This window comes from Tachypleus tridentatus, chromosome 8 (assembly GCF_004210375.1).
Source record: "Tachypleus tridentatus isolate NWPU-2018 chromosome 8, ASM421037v1, whole genome shotgun sequence".
Lineage (NCBI taxonomy): Eukaryota > Metazoa > Arthropoda > Merostomata > Xiphosura > Limulidae > Tachypleus > Tachypleus tridentatus.
Window position 1 is genome coordinate 66,908,568 of NC_134832.1, and position 25,352 is coordinate 66,933,919.

At 34.2% G+C, this 25,352-nt stretch overlaps 1 protein-coding gene across 1 annotated transcript in view; it reads left to right on the forward strand.

Annotated features, from left to right (window-relative positions):
* PolG2 (DNA polymerase subunit gamma-2, mitochondrial) overlaps positions 1-25,352 on the forward strand; it is a 96,812-nt gene that overhangs the window by 1,052 nt on the left and 70,408 nt on the right. The window contains exon 2 of the mRNA XM_076449234.1: positions 5,573-5,697. Coding sequence (XP_076305349.1) covers positions 5,573-5,697 — 125 coding nt within the window. The remainder of the gene's footprint in view (positions 1-5,572; positions 5,698-25,352) is intronic.

Here is a 25,352-nt window from a genome sequence, read left to right on the forward strand (position 1 = left end):
TAGGAAAGAAGTAATCTGCAAATTATACTATTTTAAATTTTTAATATTTTAAGGAATATATTACCTTTAGATGTGATAAACATGTTAGAACTGGAGTTTAAAGAGAAGGGATTAATAAATACTTGGCTACAAATACAATGGTTAAGACTACTTTAGGAATTAAAGGCTCATAGATTTATTTAAGTGTGGTAGGTGTAGTTAGTGGGTTTTGTTTGGGAACTTTGGATTGGTATGTTCTTTTAAAGAAACTTGCAGTGAAGATATACAATTTGTTTGTAGATTGGATGAAAGTTTGAGACTATCTAAGTAGAGGTATTACGTAATGGTAAGTGAAAACTGAAGTTGTGGGAAATAACAGAATGATTTAAATTCAAGATGATCTTAAGCTTCTACATGTAGTTAACAATAACATTCAAAAATTGTAAATTATTTGGCATTGCCATCATCAAGATGATTTTTGTTTGCACTCTTTTTCTTGTTGTTTTCCTTTAAAATATGACATGGAGTAGAGGTATTTTCTGTTTTTATCTCCTTCAGTTTACCTGTTTTAACACTCCTACGAAAAGTGGGGCCTAATAGGTCCCAGAGCAACTTGAAAAGTTATTAATATTAGGCTAATAATTTTGTATTTAAATGAAATTGCTATTTAAATCCATTAAGGAATGGATTAACGAGATTCCCACTGTTCCTATCTACTATCTAGCGAAACCACAGCCAGGGGAACGGGCTTGGAGAAATCAGGACTAGAAACGTCTTTTTGTAGGAGTGTTAAGTAATAAGTTACATTTATTGCTCCTTATTTCTTTGGTTTCATCAAAGTTTATGTTTTCATTTACTTTCACCCAATTAACTTGGCTTCAGATGGTGGTACTGGACTGAAGATTTGTCAGTTTTAATGCATTGTTAGATTGGCTCTAATATGAGTTGCCCTTTGTTGGGCTTTGAGTTTGTTGGATCACACATTTGGTGCTATTAACTTTGGACAGACAAACTATTGTACTTTTATAGCCTTTTGAATATATTGATATTAATATTATTTGTAGTTCTTTGGTTTCATTAACATATATTTACATAGATCTGTACCTATTTTTTTTAATTAAAGGTTAGGGTTTTTTTAATAAATGTTTAATGATTTCATTTTGTATTACAACATTAGTTTAGGCCTACCATGTATCTTTTTAATTTTAGGCTAAACTGTCATTCATCTTACTGGTAAAGTGTAAATTAGGTTAAATATATAGTTTTGTCAACAAATACCATTTACTTTTTTTTCCATATACACTTAGTTATTTGTACAATACAACAACTTTTGAGTTTTTGTAATGAATTTTATTTCTTATTTCTTATAATTAATTTTGTTTTTGAGGATACTAAAATCTGCTTAAACTTCTCCTGCTGCCTCTCATCTTCCTTCTGAAACTGCTGAACTTGTTTGAGACAATGTTTGTTTTGACAGTTTTTCTCCACTTGGTTATGAATTGGACTTAGGCCTCTACTACAGTCTTCCATGCCAAGTTTTCAAGCTTTTGTGTTTTTCTGTTGCCTCTACTTATGCTAGTGGTAGTTAAGAACTCTTAATTTGTACCAAACTGAATTTCTTATGAGTAGATTGAGTTACCTGGTCTGAAGGGAAATTTGCAAGCAGCAGGAACCATGTCAAACTTGAACTTGGTGCGCTTAATATTTTATTTGGTTCTGAGTGAATGTTTTTCAATGTACAGTTTTCTGAACATGTTCTTAGTATATGCAAACAAGATGCAATTATGATGCATGCTGTGCCTGAACTAGTTTTAGTTACTTGTATAAGTACCGAATTTTACCCTCTTACCCCTATTTCTTTCCAACTGGAAATAGACTGTGTTTTCTGTTTAAAGCAAAACAAAAAATGGCAGTGAATTTAGAAAAATAACCAACTTATTGAGCAACCTTGAGAATGTCTGAATATTCATTGGAGCTGCTATTGGGCTCTCCCTGAAGTTTTGAAACTCACCAATCTAAATGTCACGAGCCTTGCCTTCCCTGAGATCACACACACACACAAAAAAGAGACAGATCTGAGCTAGAGACATTTACTGGGTTAGTCTTTCTAATGACCAGTCTCTACCAAACCAATAAGGCCATCATCAGAAATGAAACCTGAGGTTTTAGCAACACCTGAGGACCATGGCTCAGTGTGTAAGTGCCTATGACAAGGTTACACTATGGAAAAGCAGAAATGACATTACCCGTGCTTTTTATTTCTGTGCTGATCATTACATCTTTCAGTTGAGAAGGGCTTTCCTTAAACTGAAATTATGCAGGGAAAAAGGGTTAAAATGTCAGGAAAACCTGTGAAAGTAATATGCTTATTGGATATTAGCAATGTTCTAACCTTCAATCTCCATGACAGCAGCTGTGGATTCTGATATTAGTGAGGGAGCCTCTATCTTGCTGGCTTAACAGCAACGAGTAGCTTCCTATAGACAAGAATTTGCCATAAAAGAAGGTAGAACCACAATATGCACCCTAACCAAAATATTGAAACAACTTGCACATCATGAGGTTTAGATTCAAAAACATCGCTCTGAAAAACGAGCAGCCAAAGGGATAGAGGCCTGAGTTTTTTAACCTCTGGGAGGATGACAAGCTGCTGAGACATAAAATAGTTCCTCACAGTTGAGATGAGCTAGCAGAGAATGAAAGACACTTCTGAGGGTCCAAAAGATCCATTTCTGGATCATCACAATACACTATAAATTTAGCACTATATTGAAAGGCATTCTATTTAGGATCCAGTAGGTGAGCTATTCTAATTATAGATTGTGTGAATATATATTATTAATTGCTTTTGTTTACATGATTGTTTTGCTACTTCATTATATGCAAATATGTATTGGGCTAGTAGAGTTTGTTTTGATGTGTTTGTGTACTGTTGTAAAGAATGTGCATTATACATTTTTGCTCAATCATGTGTTGCTTTTATTTTTGAACATTCACATACTATATTCCAATTGGTTTTTTCATTATTGTTGTATAGTGTCTTTAATTTCAATTTTTTTAATACTGTTGTTTAATGTAAAGAGTTTTATTATATCTGCTAATTTCATCATATTTATTTTATGTTTAAATTGTTCTGTAATCCTTTGGATTAATAATGCTTAATAAATTCATATTTGTTATTTTGTTATCATGTATTGTTGGACAGGCACTTTAATGGGGTAAGAGAAAATTAATTTGAATGATATATGTCTAAGTTAAATTTTAATTGGTTTTAAGTTTTTGAAGTTAGAGATGGCCAGATTAGCAGAAAATAAAAGGGAGAAGAAAAGTGTGATGTGCAAACATATCATATATTTTTTACTCAGTTTTAAATAAGAGGTTTGTTCTTAAAAGTAGAAAATTAGTGAAGAGAACTTCTAAGCTTGGTTATTTATAGGACTGTGTATTTTTAGTTAGGGAAGATTATTGTAACATGGAAGATGCAATAGATAAAAACAGTTGTCTTTTCTGATGGTGAACCATATTATTGCCCAAAGATGTGATGCCTCTTTTGGACATGAGTGGGGAGCACATATATCTGATGATTTTTTTTTTTGTGCAACTTCTGGAATAAGCTGCTTTATCCTATTTGGATATTTTGTTGCATGAAATAGGTGACGAGGTATCTGAGAATTCAGATTTAATCTTCCTATCATTTTTCCTTAATACATTTATCTGTTCCCTGGATAAATCTTTTTTTTTTTTCCCCATAAGTATCTTTAACTTCTGTAGTTTCTTTAATGCACACTTTATTTTTAACCCCTTTAAGATTTTTGCAACTTATTTTGTAACAAATTGTCTTTTGAAATATTGCTTCTTTTAAAATACTTATATTTCTTGTCCCTACTTTGTTTAATGTTATTATTGTTATTTCTGTTTTGATTACTGCTTTGTTACTCTCTTTTTGTTAATGTTTAATTTTTTGGGAGTTGTGCCATATAACTGCATTTGCTCTAAATAAAATACAAATAGGAAGTATACATTTAGTGTAAATTATTTTGTAACTTTAAAAAAAGTAATTGTCTCTATTTTTGTGAGTAACATATTGTGTGTAATAAATTCTGTGTGTCTTAAATAAAAAAAAACAACCAAGTATTCTATTTGTTCTTTGGTCAACCTTGCAATACATTAAGAAAGAATCTTTTGTTGCTAATTTAATTTATTTGTATCATGTATTATTTCCATAACACTTTTATTAAGAGGCCAATGTTGTCAAAACATCATTAAAATATTTTGACCATGCATTCTTTAATGATTTAGAGAGAACCTTTTAGAATCTGTTGTTTATTGAATTATAATTAATATCATATATTGAAGTTGAAGCTCTTATATTGATGCAGACTGTAAGGCTGTTGAAATTCTCATACATGCATGTTGAAATATTCACCTTGGTTTGAAAGTGCTATTCAAAGGTACTTCTTGAAATGATGTATGATTTTTGTAAAACTTTCTCATTACTGATTGTTTATATCTACACTACTTTAGTTTACGTGGAGTTTGTTTTCAAACCAACCTAGAAATTGAAATTCCTTAGAAGCAATACTCACACGGTAGAACTTGTACAAATTTGTCATTTATCAAAGATGTAGCTACTGTTTATTGAAGTTCCTTCCCAGCTAAGTTAACATTACAGCCTTGCTTGAATGCATTGATAGACATTTTTGTTATCTGGTCTCAGAAACAGAGGAGAATTCATAATTTCTGCTTCACTGACGTTGCAATGTTTTATGCCTACAATTGCACAGAGTGTCCATGGTAATGCATGTGGGTCACCAACTCATGTCACCACGGCCATTTCTCATTATTTCATATAGCCATATACTAGTAATACTTGTGTTAATCTGAATTTTCTGTAGCCGAGATTAGTTTATTTAAAGTTTTGTGCTTGGATGTTTGGCATTGGAATTGTCAGAAGTATACTTGACAGATTGGATTAGGTAAGGGCAGTGTGTATAATATTAAGAGATTTGTTTGTATTCCAATTTGCCCATTAATGACAAAGTTTCAAGTTGAATGAAAGTAACTGAAAACCATAGTCAGAGTTGTAGGAGTACATCAGATTTACAAAACATTCATGTATTTCTTTCTTTGCTTGTGCAAACATGATATTTCGGAGAATATAAAGTGATAAATTTAATGTAAAATTGTGTAAATCTTTTTTAATTACAGTATATATTGGAAAGTTTATGTTACAAGCTAATGTTTGTTGCTCTTTCTAGGCCAAGTTAAACATTGTTACTGTAACTAAACATTTCTTCTAACTATAAAATTGATAGAATATGTCATGACTTTACATGTGATGTAACTGATCTGTTTCGTGAAGTAAAATCACTTATTATATTGCCCCTTTCTTTGTATTTTATAAAGTATACTTTTTGTGACCAGTATACATCTAACATATAATCCATTTTTATTACCATAATTTGATTTGAAACACACACACACACACATTAATATTGATTAGCTGACACCCTTTAGAGTTTAGAGTTTGAAATGCCCTCCAGAGCATTAATTTGTGACAAAATATTATTTATCAGGTGTTTTTTTTTTATAGGTGGAAAACCCTCACCATGGCCACAGATGTAAATATTTTTCCAGTTAGTACTCCAATTCTCAAGTGGCTCAAAGGAGGAACTACCAAAACTGATTCCATACAAATGAGATCTTCACTGTCTAAAGGTTTCTGAAAGTGTTCAGCTCTTTGTTTTTTAACATGTTTAATATTTAGTGATTTGTGATGACAAGGAAACCCACTTGTAGAGAAAAATATATATGTTAAAAATTTTCTCAATCCAAACCAGCTGTTTTTACATGTATATTTTTAATACTTATTGTGTTAAAAGCAATTTCAATGACAACACAAACTGGTATTTTATAACTTACTTGCATTGTTGCATGAATGTTTGATGGCACCCAGTGCAACATATAATTTTGTCACTCACCATTTTTGTGCTTTACCAAATTTTATCATTTACCCAACATGTGGCTAGAATGTAGCACACATGTAATGATCTTTTTACAGGGTTATGTCAAGTACATAAGCCATCTTATTACTAATGTATGCCAGTAAGCTTGGCATCAAAACATAGTTTATAATTCAAATGTTTATATTAGCTAAGTTCTATTTTCTCAATTTCAAAAGGAAATATTCAAATAAATTGGGATCTCCATCTACCTGTGACACATGCACATTTTCACTTTAAATTTTCCTTTATAGAATTGTTTTTCTTTTATATGATTTTAAGAGTTAATAAATCAAATTGAAACTGTAGGTTGTTAATGAGGGCCCTAAATAGAATATTTAAATCTTCTGCACTCTCAGTTTCCTGAGGTATCAATATATTTGTCAAACCAAACTTATAACTTTCAAGAAACTTATCTATACCACATAGTATTATTTTATGTATATATTTTAATCAATAGAGCATTTTTTTTCTTCAAGATTGTTTTTTGTTTTTTAAGATGATTTTTTGTGCATAAGTAGATAGTTGGCTTCAAATGCATATTGTGTGATCAATGTTGAGCAGCTGATAGGTTTTTAAACATATTGCTTAGTTAAAATGTCATTTAAATTTAGTTGTTTTTGGATATTCTGCTCTTGTGTTTTATATTATTTTTATGTTATAAATTTCATATATGAAAAGCTACATGAATTTCAGACAGGTTACTGAAACATAGCCTTCAAGTAAATAGTGACCTCAGTGCTTTTTGTGCATAAGTTTTATTTAAAGAAAACTAACTAAAATATGAAAATTAGAAACTTTCTAGGTTAGGTGACAATATCTTTGATGATGAGGCCAGAAAAAATCTCAAGGTTTTAGCTCAGCGTAATATGATTATTTGTTTACTCTAAGCTGTACTGGAAACATCTAGGTATGATTTATTGCTTTTTCTCAAGAGAGCATTCAGAGTATAGTATTAAAACAGTAAAATTAAAAGCAAGCAGATAAGAAAAGATAAGAAGCTGAGGATGTTAGAATAAATAATTGTAATTTTGTGTTACAATTTGTAGCTATTCTAGAAGAAAAGAAATAATTTTCAATTTTTTATTTTAATGTACATTAATGATTCTGCTACATTTAGTGTTAGGGTAGAAAAAAATAACAGATAGAAATTATAGTTTCACCAAAAAATATATTGATCTTTATTCAAAGGATTCTACAGGTTAAGGAAATGACATACGAAAAGTAGTAGTTCTAAATAGTTGAATCAGACACTTTAAATACAAGATATACTTTTAATAGCACAAGTTATTGACCACTAATTGTAAAGGTGGTATGCATTTTCACTCTATCACAGCATCAGAGGAGATCATTATTAATCAAGTAGTTAGTGTCACTTATAGAGTATCTAAACTGTGAATAAGCTTTTTTCCAAGTACAAACAGTTGTTTATAAAAAGTTAGGGGAAAAAAGGCACAACAGTTGAAGTAAGGAATAAGTCTGAATGATTGGGGTGGTCATTTAATGAAGAAATAAATTGTTGAAAAGACTTGGAACTCTTACTTACACATTTTAATAATCCAAGTAGGTATTTCTGTAAAAGTTGGATAACATTTTTGCTCCAACTTATCCATGCTGTATTTGTATTCAGACAGAAAACATTTTTTTCTAATCTGATGCTTTTACTGTAATTAGGGCTTATGAAGTACTCACAAGTATATTTACAGTTGAAAAAGAGAATTTGGGTAATTATATCATATAAATGAACTGTTATGTGATACTAAAACCTTTTTGTAAAGATATTCATTTATCAGTTAGTATTAGTCTGTGTGACAATAATGTGTTCTTTGCTGTTCTAGGTTTTAGTTTACCATTGTATAGTATAAAATTTCTGGTGAAAGGTTCTGCGTAAATAATACAAATGTTTTTTTTTCTGTCCTTTTAGTTGATGAAAAATTCTTCTAAAAAGCTTCATTCTTCATACTTTCAAGTTATGAGACTAACTTGAACTTATGCTGGGTCCAAAATATTTGGTGGTTGTGGTGGTATGTGTGTGTGTGCACTTAAGAAAACAAGAGATGTATCTACTTACTAGAATTTGGTAATATCTGTGCAATGATGATTGAGAATAAGTTTAACAAAATGGAATTTTGCTATGTAGAATTAAAGATAGAGGTAAGACTATTGCTACTACACATAGGTCATAGTGTCATCACCTTTCAGAGAGATTCATTCTAAATTTAATTTTATTGTTTTATTATTATTAGTGAACAAAATTTTAATACTATATAATTTTTAAGTTCTTAATTTGATAAGGAAGTACTTAAAAATTATCAATCGTCCCTGGTGTGAGAATTGTAACAGTTGTTCTGCAGATCTTTCTTTTTCTCTGATTTATTTACTACCTCTCTGAAAAATACAGAATTTAATGTGGGACACTACCATTTACCATCCTTTTCTATTGGGACCTATGAACAGTTCTTTTTCTCACCAGTTTATATTTTGGAGCTAGTCTTAAACAGTTTTTTTTTTCTTGCTTGCTCTTTTGTTTCAGAATGAAACACTGCCACTGTTATTCATTTTACACATCCAGCACTTTTCTATCCTTTATCTGTCCTACCTACATGTTGGGCCCAGCATGTCTAGGTGGTTAAAGCACTTTATTCATAGTCCAAGGGTTGTGGGTTCAAACCCCCATTGCACCAAACATGCTTGCTCTTTCAGCCATGGGGGCATTATAATGTGATGGTCACTTCCACTATTCATTGATAAAAGAGTAGCCCAAGAGTTGGTGGTGGGTGGTGATGACGAGCTGCCTTCCCTCTAGTCTTACATTGCTAAGTTAGGGACAGCTAGTGCAGACAGCCCTTATGTAGCTTTGCATGAAATTCAAAATAACCACCCAACCAACCTACTTGTTCCTCAATTTGTCATGTGTGCTTAATGCTGATTGGAGTTCTGGATTAATTGGTCCTGCCTCATTCATGTCTTGGATCATCCCCATTTTAATATGTTGTCTTTGATCAAATATATGTGGGCTATTTCTGTTGGACAGAGAATGTCCATGGTACACGTTCTTATTTTCCATTTCACAGAATGCTATCTTAATTTCTTTTTTACCCTATGATTCAGTAACTGTTCCTGACTTCACTCTTGACACTTGTTTAGTTTTGTCAGTTGTTTTTTATTTTATTGGACTTTTACATTTTGAGGTATTTTACCAACACCATTAACTGGATGTCTAGCTTTGGTTAGATTCTTCCATATGAGGGTAATTTTAACATATTTACCTACTCCTTCTACATTAAGCTTGGTAGTTACATAAAATTTTTCTGTTCTATACCTAACATTCTAATCTTTTGGAGGAGTGTTCTTAAACCCCTCTTCTCTGTTGGGACCATTGTATTTGATTGAGTTTTCTGTTATTGAAGTCATTACAGTTCATTCTCTGTCTTGCTGCTAGAAAGGTTCTAATGCATTGGGAAATTTGGATTAGATCATAGTACATCACTCTGTGAATCTGGTCCAGCATAGTCAGATGGTTAAGGTGCTTGACTCACAATCTGCATGTTCAATCCATGTGTAACCAAAGATGCTCGCTCTTCCAGTACTTGGTTGGTAAAACAGTAGCTTAAGAGCTGGTAGTGTGTGATACTGACCAGCTGTCTTCTCTCTAGTTTTAACTGTTAATTTAGGGATGGTTAATACAGATAGCCCTGATGTAGTTCTGCGCCATATTCAAAACAAACCAAACCTTTTACGTGTAGCACATTTGAAATTTTTCAGATATTGCATGATCTAGTGTTTATTGCTAGGGGTTTTTTGGATTTCCCTCTTAACTTTCATTCTTCCCTCTTCAACTGTATGTGTTAGTGGTTGTTCACCCACAGTGTTGGATTTACTGCTTCCTCCCCTCTTCTAAATTTTTCTCTTTTCTGATACTTATTTTGACAATGGTGGACACTCACTCTTATCTTTTTAGTAGAAGTGGATCTCTGTTTTTGAATATGCCTACTGTAGTGCTGTGCTCCAAGTGCTCTTGTCCTCATTGGTGATTGACTTTATAGACCAGACACACTTTCTTCCAAGGGGTGATTGTTCTGTCATCCAGTTTTCTTTTTAAGGATTCAAATGCTTTATCAATTTCAAGTTACCTCATTTGTTTTTGGTCTCTGGTTCATCATCCATGTGCCCTGATTGTCGTCATATTCAGATAGGATTAAATCCAGTTTATAACTTTAATTTTTTCTGGTTCCATCAATCTTTTTTTTTCAAAATATTTGTTCATCCATGTCACTCTTGCTCAAGTCTTTTTGATTGATCCTTCCTAGTAGGCATGGATTTGTTTTTTTCATCTGTTTTGTCTCGACTTGTTCTTTTTTGTTCCTGATTGATTTTATTAACCTACATTTTGGGGTCTGATGTATATTCTTTTGACTTCTTGCCATCTTCTACCATTATGCTTGATCAAATCTAGATGAACTTCTCTTTCCAGTACATGCTGAGATTGTTCGATTTCTTTCAATGGTTATTTCTGTTGAATCCATTTTCTATGGTTTCATTCCCTTACACCACTCCTTTGTATGTGATTTACATTTCCCTTCTTTTCTAACCCAGTTGGTTTGGGTTGTGATTTGCTTGGTTTTTTATTCCTTAACTCTTTCCCATCATCAGTTTCTGACATTTTTATTCTGATAATAAATTTTCATTTTCTTCTACATATCATCCCTATCATCCATTGGAGGTACTTTGTTTTTCAAGCACTAGGACTGTACTTCATATATTTATTTCCCATTCTCTTTTTTGAGTAGCTGTTTCTTTCTTTTAAGGATACCATCATATATTTGTTGCCATCTTTCACTCTTCACTGAGGCTGTACCTAGATAAGATACGTTTTTGTATTCATAATAAACCTCTTATTTTTTAAGGGGTATGTTCACTTTTTCTTTATGAACCCCATTCTTTGGTGAATAGTATTTGTCAAGGTATACTTTAACTACTGAAATCTGCATTGTAAAGCCATGATGACTTAACAATTATAATTTCTATAGCCACTAGAAGGACACTGTTGAGATGGTGTATTCCACAAGATTGCTTGTAGGTTTATCCTTGCAATATATTTGCTTTATTCGTATCTCTGCTTGCTTGAAACTACTGGCACAGGAACTTCACGAGTAAAGTAGCAGGGAATAGCTACCCATCCTTGCCATTCCTTAAATTAAAGAAGTAATATGTAAGCTACATTTTGAAACAGAGTTTTCATGGTCACCTATAGCACTGACTCAGATGTTGTTCCTGCTGACTCTACATTGCAGTTCTTCCTCTTTTCTTTTCTTCTAGTAGAGTATGGAAATCCTTTTTCACTTTATAATCTCAAACTGTGATAATGACAAAACTTGCATATAATGATACAACCATTCAGTTGAGAGTAGGACTGGTGCTATGCTGGTATAGATGACAACATGTCCTCCACCATGTATAATTGAAGTGAACCTTCAAAATTGAAGTTCATTATTTTGAGTAAGATTGCTCATCCTATCTCATGTGGATGTCAGTTCCCAGTAGCTTGGTTTTGGATTTCAAGATGACCCAATGAACATAATTCCACATGCACATGTTACAAGTGTCACTGTTTTCTCATTCAATTCTACTTTTGTTCCTCCATTCATGTTGGGGTCACAATGAATGTACTTGCAGATTAACACAGTTCTTCCTCTTGTGCTATCCCTCAGTTTTATTATACTGAAGATATTAATGCCTGATGTCTATCAACTTGGTTTTGAGTGAGATAGTTTACGTTACAAAAGTGTCTCTATGATGCTGAAAGTCAGGTTCCTGAATCAGTCAATCAATTTATCACATTACTAGAATGTGTTCTGTTCATAGGTGGTGGATACAAGATCCCCTCTGGTCTGGTGGCTTAAGGTGAAATCTGTGTGATCATCTTTTGTACCCCCACCATGTGACTGGGTTTTGGATTGTAGTTGATTTGTTGCCAGTATGATACAATTTACTGCTCCTACATAGATGTTGTTTCCTTTACCTGGTTATGAGTTGTAGTTGATTTACTGACAGTATGATCTTCATCTTACCTCACCACAATGTCTAATCCTGGTAGCAGGATTTTAGATTGTAGTTGACTTGCCAATGATATGATCCTCATCCTATCCAAGTGTTGATACTGGTTAACCTGGGTTTAGGATACAGTTTACTTGTCATGTATGGTCTGTAGTGCCCAAGCCACACTACCCCTGAGGTACATCCTTACATATTCCAGGAAATTGAGATTCCAATATCATGTGGTTGGGATCCCTATAGAACCAATGTTATCTCCATCTTTGATGCATTCTTTCCAATTTATTCCCATGTCTTTGACACCTCTTTCTACACTGGGCAAAGAGTATATACCTGGTACAACAGTGGTGTAGTCTCCCATGTATGACCTCCTATTTGCAAGGATTTACTCTTTTATGGTGTTTTTTAGACACTTTTGAAGGATACTTTCTACCCTTACATTGGTCTCACCACGGTTCAGTATGGCATTCTAACTGTTTGTGGGAGAGGAGGTAATGTACTTTTTGAAGTTATAATTTTGTACTGAAATTGTATTTCCTATAGGTACTTATCCCCTGTCACACTTCCCACCCTTCCTCCCTGCTGAAAACTGATGCTTTCATTTTTTGCCAAAACTAAAAAAAATCAAAGTGATAGTTGGGTAGAATCAAACAGAGGGAATCATGTGCATCAGAAGAGTGTATTGCACTCTTTTTGGTGAAGGGTTGTTGCATGATTATTTTCACATGAGATGCATTTGAATCAGTTGAATGTAAGGTATGTGGGAGCTCATGGTAAGTGACGTAAAAATTTTCTTGTATATGCAGAGCAATGCTGAATGACAATAGCTTATGTGAGAGTGATAAGTACCTATTGAAAATATATTTTAGGTATGGTAAAAATTAGAAATATTTTAGTTTAGGTAAGGTTAGATTAGATAAAATAATGAAAAGTAATAAAAACTTTTTTATAGTGTCTGCTTATGAGCAATTTGTGCATTTTAAGGTTTACTGATTTACAATCTGAATAGTAACTACAAATAACAGTAAGTGCATTCAGGATGTGTATCAAGGTATTAAAACTGAAAGTTTTACTTGATTAAACACACTGTTAAGTGTAATAAATATTTATTTATAAAATAGGACAAGCTATAAAGAAGAAAGCACATAATACTGGATAACTCTTTTAAAATAGAGAAAGATGTTTTATTTTTCTATCTATTGTTTAGATGTCTGTTTTAGATTATGAGAGTATAATATAAACAAAAAACAATTGTGTTATCCCTCTCAGAGTGTAATTTAGAATGAACTGCATTCTACCTACATTATTGGCCATCTAACTGGTGAAAATAAAGATGAGTTCCAAACATGGCAACACTGTCAGAGTACAAGGTGAAATCTAAATCTAATAATTTTCAATAGGAAACCCAAAAATATCCAGGTGGAATAAGTTCCTTGACCTTGCACAGCTGTCAGATGAGAAAGTTTAGTATTGCATGGAAACAGATTTCCAGTATATGGATGTCCCTGTGTACTCCAAAAACATAAATCTGAAGATCTGTGAAAACTTTTGCATACTAAACAGTGCACTTGTAGGTTTTAGATTATACATTTCCAAGTACCACAGTATCATTCATTTCATTATAGACCACTATCAAATTTAAGAACTTACTTTCTGATATAACCCGAGGTGTGAATTCCTGTATGATGTGAGGGGACCTCCTTGGGAAGGTTCTGTTCTTTCAGTTTACCTCCTCTGGAATCTAAACATCCACCCACGTGTTTGCCGTGTGTGGTGACCCGTGAAGGGGAGGAGAGGATCCTGGTGGTTGAGGGGTCCAACCCTAACACACTTCTTTGGCCTTGAATTCCTGTAGATGGGAAGCCTTGGGGTTGCCCCCTTGGGTCAGTTGGCTGGTCCGGTTGGGCTAGGGTCAACCAAGTACCAGTGTTGGATGTTCTCGACAGGTGTTGTGGACATTGTATCTGATGCTGGTGTTTGGGTATAGGGCTCAGGAAACTCTGGCATTGCTGCAGTGTCCTTGTTTGGCACTGTAGTGCTTCCCCTTGTAAGGCACCATGGTGGGGTGGAGTCAGTAGGCACCAAAATTTCCCTTTTTTTTATTATGGATCCTCCAAATAAAAACTTAAATAAAATGGTGAGAAAACAGTCCATAGGTAAATGACCACATATTGAAGGTTCTGAGCAGCAATCTCCAACATCTGTAACATCTGTTGTACATCATTTTCTTATCCTACATTCTTTTTCAGATAAACCTTTAGGGCAAATTCAGAAGGGATTGGAGGGACTTACTAGCTCTCCAGAGTCAGTAAAGAAGCTTTGATCTTGTGACATATTGGTAGAAACATCCACATCTCAACACAGTGAACTCCTCTTACATTCAAAGGCAATTGAGGATATACCTATTGAGGTTACACCTCATGCTACTTTGAATTCATCATGAGGAGTTATTGTTGAGAGGAATTTGAAGAACATCTCTGAGTCGGAGATTCTCGCTGGTTTCTCCACCCAAGGAGTTTCTGCATTGAAGTGTATCTGTACTTACAAAGATGGAATTACAATGCCAACCAGTATTCTCATTCTGACATTTACATCACCACGTCCACCTGCCACCATCAAGGCAGGTTATCTTAATTGCATGGTATGGCCATACATTCCAAACTCTCTCTGATGTTTCCAGTGTCAGCAGTTTGGTCACTCAAAGATGTCATGTCATGGTTTCTTGACATGTGCTTGTTGCAGTTGCAAGGACCACAATGCCAGTGAGTGTGAAACTGACCCTCATTGCATCAATTACAATGGCTCTCACCTATCCTACTTTTGTTCTTGCCCTAAATGGTTAGGAGAAAAAGAGGTGTAGCATTTGAAAATGATTCATAACATTACTTATCCTGAGGCTTGAAAGTTGCTGTCCCTTATATACATTCTAACAAACCCCAAGATTCACATCCTCTGGTTGGTGGATAGAGGCATTTCCTTGGATACATCTTCTCCCATCCCAAGATGCAAAATGATCATTTTTTCATGTCCTTAGTTACTAGAATCCTCTTCCAACAGCAAAGACTTGCCCAATTGACCCAGGGAAGGATCCATGAAGGTTGATAAACCTCCCTTGAATAAGGATAGTAAGGAAAAAAGACATGGTCATAAACAGAAGGGTTTTCCACCCAATTTGCTGAACACATAAATAAAAATGGCCACCTTGATACAATGGAGCTGTCAAGGTTTACGTTCTAATCTGGATGACATCAAAACACTAATTTCTTCCTACCATCCTGTATGTCTTTCCTTACAGGAAACATTTCTGACTTTAATGGACATCATCTCCTCTGGGGAAGTGCTGATATTGATAGGAGTGGTCGCTTTGTAGAGCGTTTGCTCTCTGGTCACAACCTTACTCTTTTCAATACTGGTTCTTTTACTCATTTTCATGCACTTAGTCAGTCCTTTACTGCTATTGATGTCTCAATTTGCTCCCCTTCCTTATTCAATCATTTTACATGGAGGGTTGGCAATAATCCATGAGGCTGTGGTTGATGCAATCTGACCCGCATGCCTTGGTGGAAGCTGGATTAAACTGGCCCTCTTTCACTGCTCTCACAGAACTTGATCCTGCCATCATCTGCAAGCCATCAATAGATGACTGTGTGGCAGCAGTAACTGTCTGTATTTTACAAGCAGCTGCTCAATGTATTCCTAAAACCTCGACACATTTTTCACTATATCTTTGTCCATGGTGGAATCCTGCCTGCCACATGGCACAGAAGGCTCAAAAATGAGCCTTGGATACTTTCCATAGATATCCCACACTCTTGAACCACATTGCTTTCCAGAGTGCACATGCTCTCAGTGGATAAGATGCCAAAGCTAAAAGTTATCTTGGATTAAGTTCACAACTGGCATATCTTCTACCACCAGTTCCAAAGTCATATGGGACAGGAATCGAAAGATCAGTGGGCAATATAATTCTGTTCCTCTCTCCATCTTGCTCTCTGATGCTGAGGAAGTAGCTGACACCTGGAGCATCGCCAATACCCTAGGTGAAAACTTTTGCCAGGTATTTGGAACTTCTGATTCTTCCTCCACCTTCTCAGCCATCAAGACTCGGACAGAGCGATCACCCCTTTTCTTTCGAGCTGATTGTTTCTATGACTATAATTGTCACTTAACACTGGTAGAACTCAAACTGGCCTTTCAGTCTGGCAGTACGTCGGTTGGACCTGTTGATGTACACTATGAAATGCTGCACCATCTATCTTCTGCTTCTCTTGCTATTCTTCTGATTGTTTTTAACCAGATCTGGTAGGAGAATGTTTGTCCTGGTGCCTGGTGCCAGGCTATTGTCCTATTTTTCTCTAAGCCTGGGAAAGAACCCAAGATTCCTTCAAAGTACCATCCAGCTGCTTTGACGAGGTGTCTCTGTAAGATCATAGAGAAGATGGTTAATGCTTGTCTTGTTTGGTTCCTTGAACCAAACAACCACCTCTTGCCCACCCAGCATGGGTTCCAATGACAGTGCTCCACATTGGACCACCTGATAAGAATTGAAACGTCAATCAGAGAAGCCTTTCTCAAACAATAGCATCATGTATCAATATTCTTTGACATTGAGAAGGCTTATGATACAAGGTGGAGGTTGGCATTTTGCGACACCTCCATATATATGGGTTACATGGCCATTTGCCTATTTTTATTAAAATTTTTTTTAATGGACAGAAGATTCCAAGTTCATGTGGATTCGACACTTTCCCGTTCTTTTCCTCAGGAACTTGGAGTCCCTCAGGGCTGTGTTTTGAGTGTCACACTTTTAAGTATAACAATTTATGCCATCACTGAACAACTCCCTCTCACTGTTGCAAACGGGCTCTATGTTAACAACTTTCACATCTCATGTCAGTCATCAAACATGAGGTATATTGAGTGGCAGTTACACACTGCCCTCAATTGTTTACTGAAGTGGATCACAGCAAATGGCTTTAACTTCTCTCTCTAAAACCATTTGCATGCACTTTTGCTGCCAACAGAGTATTCACCCTGATCCTGAACTTCACATTGGTGAAGTCGTGCTGCCTGTGGTCCCTGAGACAAAGTTCTTGGGGCTTATCTTTGACCATAAGCTTATCTTTATACAACACATCAAGCATCTATGGGTCAAATGTACAAGAGCACTGAACATCTTCCGTGTCCTCTCCTCCACCACTTGGGGTGCAGATCGACATTCGATGCTAAAGATATATCATGCTCTTATTCGATTGAAACTTGACTATGGATCACTGGTCTATGGCTCTGCCAGACCCTTGGCCTTAAAGATGCAGGATTCCTTTCATCATCAAGGACTTTGGCTCTGCACTGAGGCTTTCCACACTTCCCCTGTTCAGAGGTTATACAAAGAGTCTCGTGAACCTTCTTTGCACCTCCGCCATTTGCAACTGTCTTTACTGTATGCTTCGAAACTTCTTCCTTTCAAAGCATTCCACCTGCAGTTGTGTTTTCCTTTCTCAGAGGGCCATATTTTTTCAGAATAGATTATCTGCCATTTCTCCTTTTGGCCTTTGTATCGAGGTGCAGTTGGATGAACTGGGTCTGTTCTTGGATAACATTGCTCTATCCACTGGTCAGCCCACCCCACCATGGCATCTTACAGTCCCCAAATGTGACCTGTCTTTAAGTCATCTGAGAAAAGCAGACTCTCCTGATTGGAAATACTGTCTCTTATTTTCTGAACATCTTTCAAACCATCCTCCTTTTTCTCTTTATACAGATGGTTCAAAATCAGGTGTCTCTATGGGCTCTGCCATGGTTTGTTGTGGTTTGGTGGTTGTGTGCAGAATCCCTTCTACAGCTTCTGTGTTCACTGCTGAACTGTACACTATTTCTCTTGCCCTGGATCATATAGAAGCTAAGCAGTACTCAAACTGCACCATTTATACTGACTCGCTTAGTCTTCTACTGGCCCTGGAATTGCTTTATGTTAGTTTACACCTTGTTCTTGCCAATATTCAAAACTGACTGTCTCATTTCTCTTTAAAATCTACTTCTCTCCAGTTTTTCTGGATACTGGGCCACATTGGTATTTGCAGGAACTAGCTCGTCGACACTGCAGCTGAATCTGTCTGCTCTGGCACTATCACTGCTATGCTTGTTCCATACATGGACTTGTGGTCCTGTATTCAAAGTTTGTCCCCATGCAAGCTGGCCGTCGACTTGGAGTGAGCAACAGGAAAACAAGCTTTTCAAATAAAATCCTATATTGGACTTTAGCCATCTTGTTTTCATAAAGATCGGAAAGAGGAAGTTGTTCTAACTGGACTATGCATTGGTCACAGTTTTTGAACTCATTGTTTTCTTTTATCTGGAACTGATGCACCAATGTGTAGTCTGTGTAACACTCAGATCACAATAAGCCACATTTTCTTTCTTGCCGTCATTATGACTCTCAACAATGGCACCATTTTAAACATATTCTGTTCCAAGGTTTGTCGATAACATTAGACAGTGTTATTGGTGATGGTGATGTTGTCCACCTTGGTAATGGTTTTAGTTTTTTAAAGGTCATTAACTTTTTTAATGCCATTTAAGTTTTTTAATTTATACATTAGACCTTTTTTAATGTTATTCCCTTTTAATAATCACAGTCTGTCTAGTTTGATTTGAGATTAGAAAATGGCCATAATGTTAAATAACTCGAAACCAGGACCGGAAAGGCCAACTTCAGGTGACTAACGCTGCTGTTTTAACTACTCTTTAGTCATCCTGCCAAGTTTTTATTAAAATTTTGCTACAAGTCTTTTGAAACTTTTATTACTTTTTGAAAATAGCCATAACATCATATAACTCAAAACCAGGACTGGAAAGGCCAACTTCAGGTGGTTTTTGAACTTATCTGTTATTCTTCCTGGTGAGTTATGATAATTACAACTATATTACAAAAAGTTTTTTACAACTTGTTTTTCTCTTATCACTGAAGACTAGATGTAAAAATTGGATTGAATGCTATTTATGTTTTTTAATTCAAAAATTTAACTTTGTTTTGTTTTACCTTAATTTTCTTTTATGAATTTTACTAAATTTCCTTTAATTTTACCTTTGTGCTGGATGTTTGGTGCAGAGAGCCTAGCTGCTTTGTGCCATAAAACACTAAATCAACCAACCAACGAATTCTAATATACAAATCCAGGATATAATGGATTATAGTTTAATGTAACATACTCCATAAAACTACTGGTTCAGATATCAACTATACTAGCTGTCTAGAAATATTTTGCAAGGAAAAAAGACTTAATCAATATAATTATTTACTATACATGTAAAACGTCATAAAATCACCATTGTATTATGAAGTTCTTAACCCTTTCGGTGAGGTTGGCGACCGCAGTCAACTTGAAGGCTCAGAGTGGCAGGCGAGCTTCATCAATAAGATTTAAACAACATACTCCCATGGCTAATTATCATAACCACAAAGACAATCAATGGGCTGCTGCACAAATTGTATACAACTTATAATGATTTATTGTGCTTTACATGGCACTTCTTCATTGTGTATCAGGGTGTCTTCCTTTATTCCTGTTATTCTTATGTATTGAATTTAACATATATAGTATTAGGTACAATCACTGAACATTTCAGGGACTTTTGTTGAGTTATTGCCGAGATATCATGCTTATAGTACTGATATTGTAATTAGTTGAAGTATCAAAGATATATATTCAGCGCCATACCAAAGATTAAAATTTTTTATTCAGTGCCGAAAGGGTTAAATATTCAGTGTCTATATTTGTACTTTATAACAGTAAACACATTTTTGATGTTAAAAACATTTATCTACTCTGCTTCATAGAATGTGTCTGCATGTGCAGTTAAAATATATTTTTAAAACATGATATTACTTACAGAATTATTTGAGATATAAAGACCAAGTATCATTAATCAGAGTGCTAAAGTGGTTTTTAATTTATTTTTATAGTGTGGTGAACAATTCTTTCTCAGTTTCAACTCAGTAAAGTAATGTAAAAGTTCTAAAATGATTCACTTCTGCACTTAGTAAATATTCCCTACACATCTGCCTTTGAGATTTTGCATATGCCACTAGCCTTGAACTATCTTCCACCCAAGACATGTTTGTCATAAAATGTACTATTGTATGAGTAATCATGTGAAAATAGCCTCCAGCAACTAGGAGGATGACACATCCTCTTTGTGAGTAGATCTCCATGAGCACTTGCAGTCAAGATTAATTTCATCCTCGGTACTTCTTTTTTTTAAATTTAAAATTAGTTAATTTTGTGAGATTTGTGTTGCTTTTTCACAGTGTTAACTGACTTTGGTTATTCTTTAGTTTGTTTTAACTTTAAGTTAAAGTTACATCACCATGAAATAGCTAAAAATATTCCTGATATGGAGAATTACTCACACGTAAAATTTGAAGTTTCAACAAATAGTAAGTTCTATGAAGATTCTGACAGAATTAATGATGTTTCTCCTACTTTGTCCATAGTTCATCATGTTGTAAGCTCTTTGCTGCCTCCCTTACCTTTTCTCATTATCTCTGTGCTAAAAATGTGTTCTCCTCTTCCTAAACCTGACCACAAGAATGATGTCTTTAATCACGTATTTCAATTTTCCAGGTTTGCACATTACCTACTAAAAAGTTAGTCGTCTTTTAAATTTCTTTATAGATTTGATTACTGAAGTTTATTCTTTACCTCCTTTTCTCCTATATTTGTTCATTCTTCTAAGTTTTTACCACATGACCCTCACACTGGATATTATTTGGCTTTTTGTCTCCCTCCAGTCATATCTATCCATGCTGACACAATCCTGGACCAGCTTTAGTCCCACTTTCAAAAGCCTCATTCTTCTTGACTACAATATTCTTTCATCATGTCTTATAACCATTCCCATTTTCCCTGAAATCATTTTTTCTACTTGGGAAGCTGACCTCCTGACTCCAATAAATAATGTTCAATTTCCAAATTTTTGCTTGTATTTCACAACTTCACTACTTGTCCTTTCTGTATCTCCTATGAAAACCCATACAATGATTTTGATAGTTTTTTTGGGACTTATGGTTAGTCCTTTTCAATATCTTGGTGAGGATTTTATCCTCTGTCTTATTTCTAATTATTGGTTCTTATATTATTGGGACCTTCTGGGATATGATGCTTTTCTCTCTACTGTTTATCTTCCCTGTTATTACCTCAGTGACTTTCATTTAGCTCCTCTTTGCTCTTACGTTTTCAAAAGTGTTTCTAACATCTCAGAGATTCAAGCTGAGGTTACTAACACCAATACATACTCTCAATCTTAGTTTTTCATTTTTTATATCCTTATGAGTTAAGTCTTGTTCCTACACCCCTGGAATTCTCCACATCTCTCTCTTTCTAATTTTTTGTCCCTTTACCTTTTCTTGCCATCTCCTTTTCATTTGGGTAGTTGTATGTCCTGTAATTACTCCCTCTCATTGTAACTCAGGTTCCTTGAGAGCAAATCTGTATCTATTTGTAAACTTCTGGACTCCTTTGATCAGTGATTGGTGGGTCATTCAGGTTCTTATGTATAGTTTCTTTTCACTTTTCATTTGTTCCTTCTTTGTCCACTTTTCTTTCTAATTCTCCAAGTTTTCTGTATTTCAAGGCTATTGTGTGTGATCTTTTTAACACAAGAGCTATTCAAATGGTCATTTGTCTCTCTCCAGAGTTTTATTCTTGTCTATTTATTGTCCTAAAAAAGACCAGGGACTGGCATCACATTGTGGACCTTTCCTCTCTTATTTGTCACCTAGTATCTAATCAGTTCAAAATAGAGGGGTTACTTCTTCTTTCTTCTTCATTGGTTCTTTTTCATATACCATGGATAATTAAGGTCAATGTTGTTTTTTTGTTCATCAGAACCAGGTGTACAGGTCTTAAGCTCTTTCTATTACATGGGTTTGACTCCACAGGTCTTCAACTGGGTCATGGGAACAATTAATTATGATGTCCACAGTCTTGGACATTATTATATGGATAATTGTCTTCTATTCACTTCTTGCTGGGTTGCTTTCTCCTAAGCCACATCATTTTTCTTCAAAGAGGTAGCTCATATGGATGGACTGGTCAATATTCCAAGTTATTTGTGATTCTGACTCAATACTTGATGCATTTTGGAGTCTTTCCAATTTTAACTCAGTTTGGCTCAGTTTTACTCCATTTTGTGCAGAAAATGAAGTGTGTAATCACCTCATCTTTTACCTTTCCTGTGCTTCCTTTACAAGATGTTTTATCTCTTTTGGGGATTCTCATGTCTACACATCATCTTATCCTTAACAGTCAGACTGTTCTTGCAAGTACTTTACACATGCAACCTAAAATCGTACATTCTTGATGATGAGAAACCCACTTGAATTAAAAATGTATTTCAGAACGACTGCTATGGGTATTAACAATTTTATGGTAAGGAGAGAACAACATTTTGGCCTTGCTAGGTCATCTTCAGGTTAAGAAAGAGAGAGTGTTTGAATGTGATCGTTGAAGGACGTGTCTTAGGGATGAGAGTATAAATGGGTACTGGATTGTAGGGGCATTGTAGCTGGATGTCAGGTTATTAATTAGTATAGGTATAAAGGTGTTCATTTATATTGGTTTAATTTTGGTTTTAGTTGCTGTATACTTAGGGCTTCTTTGATTTTGTATTGTAAAAGTGTTAATACCCATTCCAGCCGTTCTGAGATGCATCTAGAATTATACATATTTGTGCGTTGGGTGGAGAAGTCTTAAGGTCTTTATTCAGATAACTGGCAGAAAAGACAGCTGTTTAGTTTGAGACATCTCAAGGGAAGTTAAAAATTTTCTGCAAGTGAACATGCTTAATGACAAATCAGTACAAAAATTATTGTATGAAAGTAGTGTAAGAAAAGTTTGTGTAGTTTACTTGAATGTCTATGCATCTATAATTCAGTAAAATTAAACAGATATTTAAACAAATGTATGTATTACTTAAGATTGTACCAAATATATGGTACATTTTTGTGCCAGATTTCTTCTCCCCTTTCTGTTATCAAGGCTGCATACCATAACAATAACAACAAAAACTCAAACTGTGATTACACAAAACTGTAAAATTGAAATAACTAACCTATGTCACTTTTAATAGTACTTGCTTTGTAGTATAATTTTGTACATAATTAAAAACAACTATAGTACAATAAACTGAGAAGGTCTACCTACCCCTTTAGGAGGGGGAGTCTAACATATTTTCATTCATAAAAATAAATCATTTTACAAATATCACTTGTAATACACAATACAATAAATAACCATTTAATATAAAGATGTCTTTTCCATTTAGGAGAGGAAAGTGAACAACAGTGCTGGCTTTACAAAAAAAAGTTTCCTTTAACAAAAAAAACATACAAAAACTTTGAAGAACATGGTGCACAAAACACATAAAAACAACACCAATTTAAGATAGAAATATTAATTCCCTGTCAGAGGGGATAGTAATAAAAATACATAAGAGTATATCAAAATAAATTATTGCAAAAATACTTAACTGAAAGGAAATTTCATATGATAGCACTAAAAAAAGAAGGTACCCCTCAATATCAAAATGTTATATATTCACAATAGTGAAAATCCATTTCATTATTCTTAAATGAAAATAAGCCAGTGCATGATCGAAACTTCCTTAAAAGTGTGATGTACTGAAAACTTGTATCTCTACATTCAGAATAAAAATGCACATATATGAAAAGTACACCATTAACTTATACAGATGTATAGTCTGTAAACACATAAAATAACTCTCAAAACTGAACACACACATAGTTTATCATCTACACTAAACTATCCAACTATAGAAAATACAAATTTTGGTAACCTTATAAAGGAACTGCTTAAATTAACTGATATAATTATTTTTTTCAAATATTGCACCATTTACATTTAAAAATAGGTATCAGCAAAAAAGTTGTATTAAACAACAATGTTATAGTAGAGTGTTTCTGTACTTGTATTAATGCTTGAATATGGATGTAAAATTTCCACATTGTCGTTACATTAACAAACTCAAGATTTCTTTAATCAACCACATGAAAATACTGAGGATAATTTATATCTTTAAAAAGTATTTGCAAGTTGAACATATTTTAAGACTTAAGTTTTTGAGGGTATTCTAGGAATGAAGTACCTGTTGGTCTAAACAAAACTCATATGGACATAAATATTTAAGATTTTGTCAGTTGATATTTCTAGCATAGTGATTGTGCAGCAAAATGTGGTATATCCGGAAAGTGTTTATTTTTCATTTGTTGTGTCAATCCAACAAATCTATCAAATGGGCATCGTCAAACAATGTAAATAAACAATAGTTCAAGAAATTTAAGAACACAGGATATGTTTGTCCTAAACTGATTACCAGAAAACCTCAACAAAAGTGAAAACAGTGTGAAATTCTGTTGAACTTCATATATTAAGAACTATAGCGTTTAAGACTTCAAAAACACATCTGAAGTTTCATATATACAAAATTCAGTTTGTTCTACAGCTATTTAATGAGGACATTAAGACCACATTTTTAATGTGTTATTTGAATTTTAACTGGATGGATTAAAGTGGTGGGATTTTTGAGCTGTGTAGAATAATAAACATCTGTGATTGTGAAACTGAGGTAGTAAGAACAAATCTATAAATCTGCAGTGCCTTTTTCTAATGAGAGAAAACAGCTATTGGATGTGGTGAAGATTTTGTATTGTGTAGTATTTGAAAACTGATTGCACAACTTTCTCTTGTCAAGTTGGAATACCATATTTTAAATTTTGTAATGATGAGGCACTGGACAGTATCTTATTGAACCATGGTTTGGCTTTTAAGGACCAAGTTTCACTGTGTCGGTATTTGGGTATTGATGTTGTTAAATACCCAGGAGGGTCAGGTACATTTGACCTCTTCCTCCCTCCCGAACGATTATAGCGTCTGTCTTTAGGGTTTGTTTGTTTTTTTTAAAGCTTTGGGCCAGAGTAAAGGTATAACATCATACTCAGGTCCATTTCAGGGCTCAGTCCATGCATGGACGAACAAGAAGTTTTGTTTTTTTTCTTCATTTAATTTTTTTATATATATTTTTTGTATTTTCATATATATATATATATATATATATATATATATATATATATATATATTTTTGTATTTTTCTCCTTTTTCTCGATTGAGAGAATGCTACTACTACTTGTAGTAACACACACACACACACACACACAAAAGAAAGTAATAATAATTATTATTATTCAATACTTGAATAATAATTCAAAAAGGAAAAGAAAAAAATGATTAAAAAAGAAAA